The sequence below is a fragment of the Hordeum vulgare genome, chromosome 3H, assembly GCF_904849725.1.
Source record: "Hordeum vulgare subsp. vulgare chromosome 3H, MorexV3_pseudomolecules_assembly, whole genome shotgun sequence".
In the NCBI taxonomy this organism is placed as follows: domain Eukaryota; kingdom Viridiplantae; phylum Streptophyta; class Magnoliopsida; order Poales; family Poaceae; genus Hordeum; species Hordeum vulgare.
This window is the reverse complement of record NC_058520.1, coordinates 493,009,660-493,026,989: the sequence shown is the minus strand read 5'-3', so window position 1 is coordinate 493,026,989 and position 17,330 is coordinate 493,009,660. Positions and strand designations below refer to the sequence as shown.

Here is a 17,330-nt window from a genome sequence, read left to right as displayed (position 1 = left end):
TTGGGTTGAATACTCTACCCTCGAAAATTGTTGCGATCCCCTATACTTGTGGGTTATTGATACGTCTCAAACGTATCTATAATTTTTGATGGTTTCACGCTGTTATCTTGTCATCTTTGGATGTTTTATGTACCTTTTATATCTTTTTTGGGACTAACTTATTAATTCAGTGCCAAGTGCCAGTTCCTGTTTTTTCTGTGTTTTTGGCTCTTTTCAGATCTGATTTTGGAACGGAGTCCAAACAGAATAAAGTCCCCGAAATGATTTTTCCCGAACAGAAGAAGATCAGGGGGCTCACATGTGCTTCACTTATATATTTTGAGCTAGATACTTTTGCTCTATGTGCTTCACTTATATCTTTTAGAGTGCAGCGGTGCGTGGCTTGGTAGTTGATCTATGCTTTGAAAGTACTCTCAAAAGGGGTAGTTATCCAAAGGGATACGAAAACTTCCACCTTCATGTGCATTGAATAGTTAGAGAAGTTTGATTCGTCTCAATTAGTTTTGAGTTGTCGTTATGGTAATATTGAAGTCATGCTAGTAAGGTGTTGTGGATCTAGAAATACTTGTGTTGAAGTTAGTGATTCCCGTAGCATGCACGTATGGTGAACCGCTATGTGATGAAATCTGAGCATGATTAGTCTATTGATTGTCATCCTTTGCGTGGCGGTCGGGATCGCGCGATGGTTTATACCTACCAACCCTTCCCCTAGGAGTATGCGTTGAATGCTTTGTTTCAATTACTAATAAAACTTTTGCAACAAGTACATGAGTTCTTCATGACTAATGTTGAGTCCATGGTTTAGATGCACTTTCACCTTGCACCATCACTATCTTCTTAGTGCCGTGCAACTTTCGCCGGTGCACAAAACCCACCATTAGCCTCCCTCAAAACAGCCACCATACCTACCTACTATGGCTTTCTCAAAGTCATTCCGAGATATATTGCCATGCAACTACCACCATGACATGTGCCACCACGTCTACATTGCCATTTCATGATCGTAAGATAGCTAGCATGATGTTTCCATTGATGTCTATGCCATGCTAGATCATTGCCACGGTACACTACCGAAGGCATTCCATATAGAGTCATAGTTGCTCTAAGTTTTGAGTTGAAAGTGTGATGATCATCATTAATGGAGTATTGTCCCATGTGGGGAAATAAAAGAGGCCAAAGAAGCCCACCAAAATAATAATAATAATAATAATAAAATAGGCCAAAGAGCCCACGAAAAAAATAAAAAAAATGAGAGAAAAAGAGAGAAGGGACAATGCTACCACTTTTTCCACACTTGTGCATATTAAGCACCATGATCTTCATGATTGAGAGTCTCTCGTTTCGTCACCACCATAAAGCTAGTGGGAAATTTTCATTATATAACTTGGCTTGTATATTCCAATGATAGGCTTCCTCAAAATTGCCTTAGGTCTTCGTGAGCAAGCAAGTTGGATGCACACCCACTAGTTTTCTTTAAGAGCTTTCACATACTATTAGCTCTAGTGCATCATTTGTATGGCAATCCCTACTCATTCACATTGATATCTATTGATGAGCATCTCCACAGCTCATTAATATGCCTAGTTAATGTGACTATCTTCTCCTTTTTTGCCTTGCAACCTCCACCACATTCCACACCATCTATAGTGCTATAACCATGGCTCACGCTCATGTATTGCGTGAGAGTTTAAAATGTTTGAGAAAGTAAAGGTGTGAAACAATTACTTGGCCAATACCGGGTTGTGCATGATTTAAATTCGTTGTGCAATGATGATAGAGCATAGCCACACTATATGCTTTTGTAGGGATAACTTTCTTTTGGCCTTGTTATTTTGAAAGTTCATGATTACCTTGCTAGTTTGCTTGAATTATTATTGTTTCCACGTCAATAGCAAACTATTGTTTTGAATCTAATGGATCTGAACATTCACGTCACATAAGAGGAGTTACAAAGGACATCTATGCTAGGTAGCATGAAAGCATCAAAAAATCATTCTTTATCACTTCCCTACTCGAGGACAAGCATGAGTTAAGCTTGGGGATGCTTGATACGTCTCAAACGTATCTATAATTTTTGATGGTTTCACGTTGTTATCTTGTCATCTTTGGATGTTTTATGTACCTTTTATATCTTTTTTGGGACTAACTTATTAATTCAGTGCCAAGTGCCAGTTCCTGTTTTTCTGTGTTTTTGGCTCTTTCCAGATCTGATTTTGGAACGGAGTCCAAACGGAATAAAATCCCCGAAATGATTTTTTCCCGAACGGAAGAAGATCAGGGGCCTCTGGGCCAAGCCAGTCGGGCTCCAAGGAGCCCACAAGCTCCCACTCCGCCACCAGGGGGAGGCGGCGGTGTCAGGGCTTGTGGCCTCCCTGGCCGCCCCCCTGACCTAGATCTTTGGCCTATATATTCCCTAAAATACAGCAAAAAATAAGGGGAGCCTCGAAAATACTTTTCCGCCGCTGCAAGCTTCCGTTTCCGCGAGATCTCATCTGGAGACCCTTCCCGGCGCCCTGCCGGAGGGGACTTTGGAGTTGGAGGGCTTCTTCATCATCATCATCGCCCCTCCAATGACTCGTGAGTAGTTCAGTTCAGACCTACGGGTCCGTAGTTAGTAGCTAGATGGCTTCTTCTCTCTCTTGGATCTTCAATACAAAGTTTTCCATGATCTTCATGGAGATCTATCCGATGTAATCTTCTTTGGCGGTGTGTTTGTAGAGATCCGACGAATTGTGGATTTGTGATCAGATTATCTATGATATATATTTGAGTCTTTGCTGATTTATTATATGCATGATTTGATATCCTTGTAAGTCTCTTCGAGTCTTCGGTTTTGTTTGGCCAACTAGATCTATGATTCTTGCAATGGGAGAAGTGCTTGGTTTTGGGTTCTACCATGTGGTGACCTTTCGCAGTGACAGTAGGGGCAGCAAGGCACACATTAAGTAGTTGCCATCAAGGGTAACAAGATGGGCTCTGTCGTTGATATGAGATTGTCCGTCTACATCATGTCATCTTGCTTAAGGCGTTACTCTGTTCTTTTGGACTTAATACACTAGATGCATGCTGGATAGCGGTCGATGTGTGGAGTAATAGTAGTAGATGCATAAAGTATCGGTCTAGTTGTTTTGGACGTGATGCCTATAGATATAATCATTGCCATAGATATCGTCACGACTTTGCGCGGTTCTATCAATTGCTCGACGGTAATTTGTTCACCCACCGTCTACTTGCTTTCATGAGAGAAGCCCCTAGTAAACACTACGGCCCCCGGGTCTATTCACATCCATCGTTTACACCTCCGCTTTTACTTTGCTTTGTTACTTTGTTGCTTTCAGTTCTCACTTGGCGAACAATCTATAAGGGATTGACAACCCCTTCATAGCGTTGGGAGCAAGCTTTTGTGTTTGTGCAGGATCTTGTGATACTCCTCCACTGGATTGGTACCTTGGTTCTCAAACTGAGGGAAATACTTACCACCGCTGTGCTACATCACCCTTTCTGCTTCGAGGGAACACCAACGCAAGGCTCCAAGGCCACGAGGGAAATCCTTTGCATATTTGCCAAGGAAGTCCCTTAAGGCGTAGCCGCAGCAGAAGGATTCCTGGTGCCGTCGACACGACTATTCTTGGCGCCGTTGCCAGGGAAGCACAGCTGACATCACTTATCAGGATCAAGCATCAATATTCAGCACCATACACCCCTCAACAGAATGGTGTGGCGGAGAGGAAGAATCGGACATTTATGGACGCAACAAGAACAATGATGGTGGAATTCAAATCTTCGTACAACTTTTGGACCGAAGCCATCAACACAGCATGTCATGCATCCAATCGGCTCTATATCCGTAAAGGCTTGAACAAGACTCCATATGAGAATCTCACCGGAAACAAACCCAACCTCGAGTACTTCAGGGTATTCGGGTGTAAGTGTTTCATTCTCAAGAAAGGTGCACGTTTAGCTAAATTTGATTCTAGAGCTCAAGAGGGCATTTTTGTTGGTTATGCTACAAACTCTCATGCTTACCGTGTTCTCAACAAGTCCACCGAGATCATTGTGGAGACGTGTAACGTGGAGTTTGATGAAAATAATGGCTCCCAAGTGGAGCAAAGTGGTTTTTGTGATGTAGGTGATGAAATTCCTCCCCAAGCCATAAGAATGGGGATTGGTCAAATACTCCCCATTGAGGAACCCCTTGTGGCCGAAGGAGAAGGACAATGCTCTACTCAAGTGGAGCCATCACCCTCGCTAGCCCTACACGCTTCCGATGAACAAAGAGAAGACCCTCAACCAGCTAAACATGATCAAGGGCAAGATCAACCACACGAAAGATGGTGATGCACCACATGATGTCCAAGTGCTTACACAAGGTTCCGAATCTGCTCAAGATCAAGATCAGGTGCAGCCACGAGATCAAGATCAAGAGCAGCCACAAGATCAAGAACAAACCAGTGAGCTTGCTCAAGATGAAAATCAAGTTGATCAGGATGTTGCTCCTCAATTTCCTGCTGCGGCACCTAAGAGGGGTCGCGGCGCCAAGGCAAGATCAAAACTCAAAGCCAAGATCAAGCAACGTGATCAAGTTGATGCTCCCCAATTAACAAGCGTGGAACTCCTGGAACATCGCGCAACCAAGATATCATCCAAGTTGAGAGTCAAATCACATCTTATGAAGAACGTGCTTTCAAGCTTAAAAAGGGGAGTATCCACTTGTCAATTTTTTTTAAAATTTTGTGAGCATCACACATTTGTTTCGTATTGTGAACCTCAACATGTACAGGAAGCGCTCGATGATGAGGATTGGCTTATGGCCATGCATGAAGAACTGAACAACTTCGAGCATAATCAAGTATGGGAATTAGTGCCAAGACCAAAGGAGGAACATAATGTCATTGGGACCAAATGGATCTTCAAAAACAAGCAAGATGCCAATGGTATTGTGGTTTGAAACAAGTCAAGATTGGTGGATCAAGGCTACTCCCAAGTCGAGGGTATCGACTACGGTGAAACCTTTGCCCCTGTTGCTCGTCTAGAATCTATTCACATGCTGCTTGCATGTGCATCTCATCATGATTTCAAATTACAACAAATGGATGTGAAAAGTGCTTTTCTTAATGGTCCTTTAAATGAGTTGGTATATGTCAAACAACCCCCGGGATTCAAACATCCTAAGCTCCCCAATCATGTATACAAACTTAATAAGGAACTCTATGGCCTTAAACAAGCCCCACGTGCGTGGTATGAGTACCTTACCGAGTTGTTACACGATCGTGGGTTTGAAATTGGGAAGATTGATCCCACTCTTTTTACCAAGAAGGTCAAAGGGGATTTGTTCATATGCCAACTATATGTTGATGATATTATTTTTGGTTCCCCTAACGAATCTTTCAATGAAGAATTTGCTGCACTAATGACCGAGAAATTTGAGATGTCAATGATGGGTGAGTTGAAGTTCTTCCTCGGGTTCGAGATTAAACAAGGTTTAGAAGGAACCTTCATCAAACAAGCCAATTACACCCAAGACATGCTCAAGAGGTTCGAGCTAGAGGACGTCAAGCGAGTCAAGTTTCCCATGCCAACCAGATGCAAGCTTGACAATGATCCCAATGGTAAAGCAGTGTATCAAAAGGTATATCGCTCCATGATTGGATCCCTTCTTTACCTTTGTGCACCTAGACCGGATATCATGTTGAGTTTAGGGATTTGTGCACGGTTTCAATCTGCACCAAAGGAAAGCCATTTTATGGTTGTCAAACATATCTTTTGATATTTGGCTCATACCCCAAACTTTGGCCTATGGTATCCCAAAAGAGCAAGTTTCAACCTAGTGGGCTATTCTGACTCAGATTGGGCGGGAGACTACGTGGAGAGGAAGTCAACTTCTGGAGGATGTCAATTTCTTGGTCATTCACTGGTAAGTTGGTCTTCAAAGAAGCAGAATTGTGTCTCATTGTCTTCCACCGAAGCTGAGTATGTTGCAGCTGCGAGTTGTTGTGCACAGTTGCTATGGATGAGGCAAACTTTAAAGGATTACGGTGTCACTTGTAACAAAGTGCCTCTTCTATGTGACAATCAAAGTGCTATCAAGATTTCCCTCAATCCGGTGCAACATAGCAAGACCAAGCACATTGATATTCGTCATCACTTCATTCATGAGCATATCAAGCGTGGTGATATCGAGGTTCACTTCATCAACACTGAAGAGCAACTTGCAAATATTTTCACTAAGCCCCTAGATGAAGCAAGGTTCTCGGAGTTAAGGCATGAGCTAAATATCATTGGTTCAAGTAATGTGGATTGAAACTAGGCACTCTGCACCTCATTCCGCATTATATCTAGTTCTAGCTGTAGGCATGGACATAGGGGGAGTTTTGTTCTCCCAATGAACTTTCCCTCCCCCCATTATGCATAAATCGATCAAGTCTTTCACATTGGCCATTATTGATGGCACTTATGCTTCAAAGATGAGCTTTGGTCATGAACCCAATGATAATTCTTCGCGGTGTCATACCTTTTGTCTCAAACATAGGTGGCTCCGGCCACCGCCCCCTCTCTCCCGGTAAAGGAGGGTTATAATATTGCTAGCGAGTACATTTTGCTTGTGTGTTTACTCTAGTACTGAGTGGTATGTGTCCGTAGTGTTTTCTCGCTGTTCTGGCAGATTCTGAATTTTTTCTGTATGTTCTGGAGCGGTACTACCGCTAGGGGGAAGCGGTACTACCGCCAGGGGAGCGGTACTACCGCGATGACCAGCACGGTACTACCGCTGACTAGGGCTAGAGTTTGTACCTCTTCAGGGGGAGCGGTACTACCGCCATGACTCGAGCGATACTACTGCTAGGACAAGAGCGATATTATCATTGCCAGTGGTACTACCGCTATGCTCAAGCGGTACTACCGCATTGCCCGTGCACTAGGGGGTATATAAAGAGAGGGGGCAGTTTTTCTCTGCCCCATTTGTTTCTTCTTTGTGGAGCTCTCCCTCTCTATCTCGCGTTCCCCCAGACTTGATTTTCCTCCGCGGCGCTTCTCCTCCTGTTCGAGTTGGAGGGATTGCCCCCTTCCTCCTCCGTGTGCCATGGACTCCGGTTCTGCCCCTATCCTCCTTAAGTTGTGTTGATGTTCTTGGTTCTAGGGTTAGGGGCTAGATGTATTGGCTTCATTGTGTTGGCATGATTTTGTATCGTACATGGAGCGGTACTACCGCCCTGCCCGAGCGGTACTACCTCCCTGGCCGAGCAGTACCACCACGCGTGGAGCGGTACTACCGCCCTGCCTGAACGGTACTACCGCTCGTGCACAAATTGATGTCTATGCATGCTCCTACTTGGTTCCATTTGTGTTTTCTCCTGTGTTCTGGATGTTGCCATGACTTCTTTTTGTCGTTTTCGCGTGTTTGTGTTACGTGTCTCAGGTGGTGGCTCCTGTCGTTCCAACCCAGTTCGCAACACCGAGTCCAAGAGGTACTGCAACACTGAAGAACCGAAAGGTTCCAATCCTCCGAAGCGCAATATCAAGAAGACTGCATCGAAGGACAAGGAGACCAACATTGACTATGATACTATGCCTCTCAAGGAGTATGTGCGGCGCCGAAAGCAAAATCCTTATGTCACTGAGAGGGTTCAGTTCAGGGGCGGTGAGATGTTCTGGTCCAAGCAGCAGCTCATGATCTATCAAGATGTCATCCTCACTAAGAAGAACAAATATGTTCCAGTGCATTGGATTTATCTCAATCATCCCCGGAAGGATATTGCATATTTTGGAGAGGCCCTGAGTACGATTGAGCAGCTGGGTATTGAGGACATCATCACTTTTCACTATGACTTCGATCCAGAGGTAGTGGCTCAATTATATGTCTCTGTCCACCTCCATAATGATGAGAATCGCTCTTTGACCTGAATGACTCATGGCGAGAAGATGACTGGCTCTTGGGTTGAGTTCATGAAGCTTTTGAAGATCAATGACGTTGGACTGCATAACCCTGTTGGCCTGCGCCCTCATCAACACTCTAGTACCACCCCCAAGGAGCAGTTGTTGCCTTTCTATGTCAGGAAGGGTGTGCTCATTCCCTTCTTGGATATCATGCATCGGGTCTTCCGAAACACTCTGTTCCCTCGGGTCGGCAACAAAGACGAAGTTCATTCCTTTCTTGTGGACATGCTCCTGATGTGTCAGGAAGGACGGACACAGCCGAATGGGCCACTCGATGTCTCAAATGTGATGTTTTGCGAGCTTTAGATGGCCATATTCAACCGTAAGGTTCCCATCTATGGGCCTTACTTGTTCTACTACATCAAGACTAAATGAGCCGAGTCCTTTCCTGGCGTGGCCTTTCCTGCACCCATAGAGTCCTTCAGCCATGATCCCATCAAACTGCGCCAGAAAGAGAAGTGGGCCAACACCTCCACTTCACGCTCTCCTAATCACATGGAGACTGGGGAGGAGACCGCTGCTGCTGGGGCTGAGGGCGGTCCTGCTTCACAGACCCGTTCTTCTGTTGAGCCATCTTGGGCCAAGAAGCTGAAGGAACAGATGGGGTCCCTGAAGGACCAGATGAGGACCTTGTTTTGCGTGCAGGCAAAAGGACAATATCTAACTCATGTGGCCCAGAAGGAGAGCCGTCAACCGGATAAGCGCGTCATGAGGACGCTTGATGTGCACGTCTCTAGTGGTTCTGAGGATGTCATCACTCCAGAGGCTGCTTGGATGCAGGCTAGAGACTACCAGTGGGATGTGACTGATCAGGAGGTGTCTGAAGAAGAAGATGCAGCGGGGTTTGATCATGAAGAGCAGCGTGAGGATGATGAGGACGCTACGGATGTGTGTGATAACTGGGCCACCACCTATGTTTGCGTCCTCTGTGCCTTTTTGGTGTCCTGATGCAAAAGGGGGAGAGAGTGTTAGATATTTGCCTTTGTTTTTTCGTTCGTGTTTGAGTCTTTCTTTACTGAACTTGGTTTGTTTAAGTTTTTATTATGTGTGTGAAGACTCTTCGTCATATGGTGTGAGACATATGCTATCCTTATATTATCTCTATAGTCTCTCTATATGCTTAGCCTGTGAGGTCATTTATCTTATGCCTTTATCTTTATGCTCACATGTATATACCTTGCTTGCTTAATCAGCGTTATACCTATTTATTGCAAGGAGTACCCGTCTATGTCTCCTAGGGAGTGCCCTCCTCTGGATTGTGTGTTGTGCTGTTTATAGCACCATTTTAAAACATGCACACATCCAGAGGGAGCCAGTCTCTTAACTCATAGACTCTCGGTTTGCCAATGTTTTCATTAATATGTCTTTGTGCAAATCTGGTGTTGTCATCAATCCACCAAAAAGGGGGAGATTGTTAGGGCATATTTTGTTCTAAGTAGTTTTAGTGATTGATGATAACACCTCTGCGGACTAATCATGTGCATTGGGCATTTCAGATAATACATCGCATGGCACAAGATGATTCGTCGCCTCTCGGTGGTTTTGAAGCATGGTGTTTCCTACGGTTCTCTTTGGTGGTGTTGAGTCGTAGGAAAGCCGTACTATTAAGAGAGGGTCCGCGTCGGAAAGGTTTGGGTGGAATCAATTCACACACACACACATTTTCTTTCCACCACCTTCACTTTGCGGCAATGGAGCTCCCGCTTGTTCTATCCTTGCATTTGCAAAGGGTCCAGCAGTAGTACCGCTCAAGCTGAGCGGTAGTACCGCTCGCTAGCGGTAGTACGTCTCTAGATGAGCGGTAGTACTGCTAGCTGAGCGGTAGTACCGCTCCAGTCGAGTGGTAGTACCGCTTAGGGACAGTAGTACCTCCCTCTCTGAGCGGTTGTACTTCGTCGGACTTTTTGCGAATACTTTCCCAGCGATGGTAGGCTCGGTAGTAGTATTTCTACTACCGTGGCTTTGAGTCTACCAAGCGGTAGTACTGCCCAGGTCTAGCGGTAGTACAACTAGGGCTTGCGGTAGTACCGCTCCCACCAGGCGGTAGTACCCTTGGGGCTAGTGGTAGTACCGCTTCCCAGAAGCGGTAGTACCGCGTTGAGCGTGCTGTTAGTGGGGGTAACGGTTGGACTTGTTCCCCCACTATATAAATGGTTCTTCTACCTCAAGAACCCTACCTTTGACCCTCCTAGACTCCATTGTTGCTCCCTAAGCTCATATGTGCCCGATCTCTCTCCCTAGCCAATCAAACTTGTTGATTTCCTAGGGATTGGTTGAGAAGGCCAAGATCTACACTTCCACCAAGATAAAATTGATTCCCCCCACTAATCCCTTGAGGATCTTGTTACTCTTGGGTGTTTGACCACCCTAGACGGTTGAAGTCACCTGGGAGCCACATTCCATTGTGGTGAAGCTCCATGGTCTTGTTGGGAGCCTCCAAGCTTTGTATGGAGATAGCTCCAACCGTGTTTGTAAAGGTTCGGTCGCCGCCTTCAAGGGCACCTATAGTGGAATCACGACACCTTGCATTGTGTGAGGGCGTGAGGAAAATACGGTGGCCCTAGTGGCTTATTGGGGAGCATTATGCCTCCACACCGCTCCAACGGAGACGTACTTCCTGTCAAAGGGAAGGAACTTCGGTAACACATCCTTGTCTTCATCAGTTCCACTTGTGGTTATTTCTTACCTTTACATTGTGTATGCTATTGTTGTAGAGTATTTCTTACTTGCTTTAGTGGTCATAGTAGGTAGCATCATATAGGTTGCTCACCTAGCTATTATTTTAGAGAACCTCTATGTTGCTAACCCTAACTTGTTAAGAAAAGCTAAAAATTGGTAGTTGCCTATTCACCCCTCCTCTAGTCAACGATATCGATCCTTACAAAGGTTGATCTGAACACCGTGTCACCGAGGAAGAGACTATGGTACCTAGGGATTCGGCCTTATCTGCTTCGAGAACCCTCCGTCCTCATCTCGCCACCTCATCGGTGATCAAACCATAGCTAGCAGCCATGACCGACTTCTCCCAAAACATGGGCAAGTCCCCGTCTACCCCCGCACGATCTCCCCACCAGCGTCTTCCCTCTCGCCTCGCGAGCGTGTGAGTGTCCCGGTGCACCAAGCGCGGTGGCACTAGGAGCACCGCGGCCCGCTGCCGTACCTGGATGTCACCCTCCCGCACCACTGGCATCTCGATCCGGAGAGGATCCCTGTGCCGATCGTGTCGCGGTCGGCGCGGATGCACACGAAGGAGGTGAGTCGCCGCCGGTGGCAGCTGACGTCGGTGCAGCGGCTTAACCCGGTGTACGCGGCCGACTCTCCCCACTCGGAGGTCTGGTTCGCGGTCCAGCACGAGGAGCAACGCCGGCGCGGCGTGCGCGGAGTGCAGCTAGGAGGCCCTCCGCCGCACCCGCCCGTCGTTAGTGACGAGGACCAGGAGGCGGAGGCCGCCTACGAGGCGTCGCTGGCAGCCGCACTCTGCGAGAGTGAGGAGGAAGAGCGGCGCAAGGCCGAGGAGGAGGACGCGACGTACGCGACGTAGCTCGCGAAGGCCATCCCGCTGTCCGTCGTCGGTGACTACGTCGTGCCCCCTCCGCCGAAGATCGAGCCCACGGAGCCGCAACGGGAGGTCTACCAGTGGACCGGCTGCCGCCGCGAGTGGGTCAGCGCGCCACCCATCTGGTTGGGCGCGACACCGCAGCAGGAGGATGCCTACCTCAAGCACTGGAGGACGCTGCACCTAGCGGAGGAGCGCGCCGACGACCGTCGGCACATGGCGCTGGAGCGGGAGGCGTAGGAGGAACGACGAGAGATGGAGGAGGAGGAGCGCGTCCATATGTGGACTCTCGCCGTCCTTCGTGGCAGGCTTTAATGTTTAATTAATATTTGTTTATTATTTTTGAAAATGTTTAATTTTTTTCACGCGTCAACAAAATAGGTTGGACTCGTGATGAACGCATGCGCCAACCAATATGCTGAAGCGAACGTTGATGTGTGCTGGACCAAAAAAAACAAAAATACAGACAAAATCAACGTCCTATGATAGGCCGGTTGGAGTTGGTCTAAATACCTCACCTCACACGGTCACACTTACTCGTGGACCGGGGTTTGGGGATCGGGCCGATCACTGGCGGACTCACTTTTATTTTACCCGTACCGCAAGAGAAGAGCACTACTATCGCCACTGTAGCAGTGGCGCGGTTGTTTTGGGTGCACGACAAAGTGGCACCAAAACGCTGCAAAAAGCGAAAGGCAGGAGGTAGCCTCTAGAGCCCTATTGACTATTGCCACATTTCTCACCCAGCCCCCCACCGTCCCCACCCCTCTGAAAATCAGATAGAAAATACACTAGAAAACGGGGGTGGCGAACCAAGCGCCAAAGAAAAGGGAATCCGAGCACCATAAAAAGCAGGGCGTGGGCAGGCGAGCAGAGCGCAAGCAGAGTCGCTTGGCTGCACCCGGCACCGCTGCCCCCTTCTTCTCGTCAGCCGCATCTCCCACTCACCTCACTCCCACTCCCACCCCCCCACTCTTCTACGCATCGAGGACGAAAGGGTAGGGTGGTGGTGACTGGTGAGGGAGCCGGGGAGCCGAGGGGGCGAGCTGCCAGGCGGAGGAGGAGATGGAGCGAGGGCTCGCATTGCTGGGGCTGGGGCTGGCGCTGCTTCTGCTGGCGCCCTCTCGCCGCCTGGCCTCGGCCGCTCCGGTGGAGGACGGTATGCTCGCTCCTCCGCCCCTTTCCGCTCCCCCCCTTTCTCGACCGGACCGGTGGACGGCGTCGCTCTCCTTCCTTGCCCGCAACTAGTCACTTGAATCGATTCCAGCCGTCTTTTACTGCGGTATTTAGCCGGAGTTTTGGGAGCGTTTTCCCCCGCCCCGGCACCAGATCTCACAAGTGAAATCAGGTGCTGCCTCCTTAGAACATCGTGTGCATAACTGCATTAGGAACGAGCGGGTGAACACGAAGTTACTAAGCGGAGCACTTCCGACTACTTTTCGGTGCATCGTTCAGTAGTATATACTCCATTGTTGCAACTTGCAAAGTAAAGAGGCCTGAAAGGCGAGCGGAGCGGGGCCAACAAAGATAGTTTCACATACAGTGCGTGCGTGCGTGCGCGCGCGTGCTCTGGTACTAATCATTCAGAAGTTCAGAGGAGAAAACGCGGGACGCTAGCTGTAGTTTCCTTTTTGCCCGTGTCATGTTATCAACTCTGAACAGCCAAACACTGAAAATGCGTCGAAACTTCTCATCAACTCTCGTTTATGTTTAGCTCCGTCGCTTCTCATGGCAGATATATACGGGCTCTCGAGTTTGTTTGATAAGCCTCCTGCTTCAGTTGAGTTTATGTGTTCAGTTTGCTGCATCTCTCTCTTCCTGTACCTTTCCGAAGAAACATGGGACTAGATAACATGCCATGTTATTTTTATGTATTAGCCAATTTTTGTTCGTTTGAAAATGACCTATAACCCCCCCAGGCGAGTCATCCTATCATTGTGACGACGATGTCCTCGTCCTGTGCAAGCTTTCTCCCGCAAAACACCGCTGAAACCACTGGGAAGAGAGGTTCAGAAAATTTACAGACTTGTCCAAGAAAATTTACAGACTCATTTTCCTGAGAAGTTCCGTCGACCTTTATCACTGTGACGACGGCGTCCCATCAAGTCAAAATGAAACCACGCGTTGCAATAAGAAACCGGGATCCAGACCTAGCAGCCCAGCGTCCTGCGAAGTGGTTAATGAATGGTCTCGTAAGGGTCAAATGGCCTATTTAAAGGGTGGCCGTGGCCGCGAGGGACCGTCCCACATCTTTTTTATTGTCTCCGTGGTACCTTCACCTCCCCAAATTTACGCGTCTGGGGTCTGCATTGCCCTGCCCTAGGTCGCAGTGTGCATGGGGCTCCATGTCCATGGTACCACGATGCTGCTACTGCTATGGTCGATAGGCCGGGTTTGGTGGATGTCTCTCTCGCTCTCACCGCATAAAGATGGCTGATGGGCGTGGTCACATGGCTCATGGCTGGCCGTCCTTGTGAGAACAAGACGCGTAATCAAGTGGCCTAACCCGTATAGTAGTAGTGCCTCGGGTGTACAATAGAAAAACTTAGGATGTGTTTCTCCTTGTAGCGCTGTTATATAAATCTTGGCATAAAATGCCTCCTTTTAGAACTGTTAAATCTTGGCGTAAAATGCCTGCAAAAGAAATAAATAATCCTGGCGTAAAAGAAGGAACCACTTTCTACAAAAGAAATGGAGTGTCAAACCAGACTATCCTTTTTTTCTTTTAAAGGGAAAAACGAACTATCTTATCTTCAGTGTGACTGCTCCGCCCATTTCACCATAGATGAAGTATGGATTGGGTGTTTACTTATCAGATCTGTCCAATTTATTAGGGATGTACATTAGTAAGGGTCCAGCCTATTATTTTGGTACGGAGGGAGTATATAGTATATGCGTCAGTGGTCTAATTTACTATGGTCCATCCTATACAGACTCGTACAGTTACATATTGTACATTCCTTTAGCATCTATGTGATAAATACGAGTACTATGGTTTTGATTGCAGAGCAGTAGGTGTATATCATTTACAGTTGTCACGCCGAGTACATATTCAGTAGAGGTTTCTTAGCATTTGCTGTCTTACGTACTACTCCAAATTACCATTGATGATTTGGTATTGAGCTGATCATGGCACTTACATGAGCATATGATCCTTGCAAAACAGGCCTGCTCATCAATGGCGATTTTGAGACAGCACCGCCTGGTGGTTTCGTCAAATCTTCTTCTGTTTCTGAGGGCGCAGCGATCCCAAGCTGGACGATCAATGGAACAGTTGAGCTCATTTCCGCAGGCCAGCACCAGGGTGGCATGATCCTTATTGTTCCACAAGGTATCCTGTTGTGCTTCTGTCTCTGAACAATAATCAATTTACATCCGAATTGATTTGTGATGTGCATGTGTTTAAAAACATTTGGGTTTAATTTCATGACAGGGGATCATGCCGTACGGCTAGGGAATGATGCAGGCATTGGGCAGGTGGTGCAGGTTGAGAAGGGCTCCGAGTATGCAATCACATTCAGTGCCGCCCGGACCTGCGCGCAGCTGGAGTCACTGAATATCTCCGCTGGGAGCATATCGCAGACAGTCGACTTGCAGACACTGTACAGCATAGAAGGCTGGGATGCATATGCACTGGCTTTCCAAGCAGTGGATGAGCAGGCCAACATTGAATTTAGGAACCCTGGCATGGAGGACGACCCAACCTGCGGGCCTATCCTTGACAACGTGGCCATCAAGAAGCTCTTCTCCCCCGACAAAGCAAAGGGTATACAATGAAGTTTCTGTAGCGCTCTCCATGTTTTCGGTCACTTTACACTGGTTAGAAGTAGTCTAGCTCATTGATCCTGCTTGTGTTCTGTGGTGTCTTTGTTTTGAGCAGAGAACATGGTGATCAATGGAGACTTTGAGGAGGGGCCATGGATGTTTCCAAACACAAGCTTCGGCGTCCTGCTCCCGACAAACCTTGACGAGCAGACATCGGCCTTACCAGGGTGGATGATCGAATCGAACCGCGCAGTCCGCTTCATCGACTCCGAGCAGTACACTGTTCCCCAGGGGAAGCGCGCCATTGAGCTTCTCTCCGGCAAGGAGGGCATCATCTCGCAGATGGTTGAGACGACCCCTCAGAAGGCGTACATCCTGACGTTCACGCTGGGCTCGGCAGGCGATTCGTGCCAGCCACCAATGGCCGTCATGGCATTCGCAGGCGATCAGGCCCAGAACTTCCACTACTCCCCTATGGGCAATGCCACGAGTCAGGCCGTGAACGTCAACTTCACAGCGCGCGCCGAGAGGTCACGCGTTGCGCTCTACAGCGTCTACTACAACACGAGAAGCGACGACCACAGCTCGCTGTGTGGGCCGGTGATCGACGACGTCCGTGTCTGGGGCTTGAATGGGGCTGCTGGGTTGAAGGCGAGCATCGGGATGCTTATTGCCATGGTTAGTGTCATCGTTCTCGTGCTGTTCTGAATATATACTACATATGTGACCTCGCCTGCAAGGACGAGGAGGCCACTTAGTTTTGTTAGTAAGCCTGAGGTTTCTATGAGATTGAGTAATGTGAGCTTAGGCTCAAGCTACCAGTAGCTATAAATGGTTGTTCTGTTGCTTTCTTGTGTGATTCTGAAAGTAGCAAGCCATGATGGGATTGCGTGGTTAGTGAGCCGGGCTTGTAATGTGAGATGTAAGAATTGTTCCAAGTTCATCTCTTCAATGCATTAGAAAGTTCAGAAGTCCTATCTCTGCTTTTCTTTGGCTTCTTGTCTGAATCTTATCTGTGGCAGTGACGATTTTGTAGCGACCTGCCAATATTACTGGAGTACAATACATTACGTTATGGACGATTTTGCCATGCATATTTTCCCTGTCAATTTGTACCTTCACCCAGTCACTGATGCACATTTAACGATAATACTCCCTCCGTTTCTATTGTAATTTGCATATAACTTTTGTCTAAAGTTAAAATATCTCTACCTTGCAATGCAGAGGCCGAGGTCTTAACCTCCATTTCCAAAAAAAAAATCTCTACTTTACAAACTTGTAGGAAAAAGTATCAACATTCACAATACCAAACCAATATCATTACATTCTTTATGGAATGTAGTTACATATTATATATATTTGGTATTGTACATGTTGATATTTTTAATATAAATTTGATCAAATTTCGTAAAGTTTAACTTGACACAAATCTTATACACGAAGGAAAAAAGAAACGGAGGGAGTACTTGAATAGATATATGCATGGCATCTATACGACCAGGATAAACTACAAACTACAGCTTGACATTTCCATGGTACAAATTTATATTTGGACCATGGCAATTATATATTTGGACCATGAGAACTTTTAATTTTTGTACCATGGCCTTTTTTACTTGTTACACCATGGTCAATATTTTTTGGAACTTGGTTAATTATTTTGTGGAAAGTGGTAAATTTTGCTTTTCAAAAACCACGACATTCCTTTTCGCACACATATGCCATATTTTGTTCTAGGGTATAAAAACCATGACAATCACTATATAATTACATTCTTGTGCTAAAAACATTTTTACAAGAGAAGGGTTATGTTCGTAATTGCCATGTCCATCATTCATCATATAAAATCGATGGCAATTTTTTATTATGATGCATAGGTTTTGAAAATTTTATTTTGCCATGGTCCAAATAAATTTGTCATGGTAGGATTTTTTTCCATGTTGCCAAAAATAATTTTGCCATGTTAGAAAAGAAGGGCAAAAGTACAAATGGAGTCTTCAGTAAATTTGCCATGACACATGAATTAAATTTTCCATGATACACAAAATGAATTTTCCATTGTCCATGCATAAAATTT

At 46.7% G+C, this 17,330-nt stretch overlaps 1 protein-coding gene across 1 annotated transcript; it reads left to right on the top strand.

Annotated features, from left to right (window-relative positions):
- Positions 1-12,246: 12,246 nt before the first annotated feature.
- Positions 12,247-16,228, top strand: LOC123444442. Its single transcript, XM_045121150.1, has 4 exons — positions 12,247-12,647; positions 14,655-14,819; positions 14,922-15,254; positions 15,369-16,228. The coding sequence occupies exons 1-4, from the start codon at positions 12,554-12,556 to the stop codon at positions 15,959-15,961; spliced, it is 1,185 nt and encodes a 394-aa protein (XP_044977085.1). The 5' UTR covers positions 12,247-12,553; the 3' UTR covers positions 15,962-16,228.
- The last annotated feature ends 1,102 nt before the right edge of the window (positions 16,229-17,330 follow it).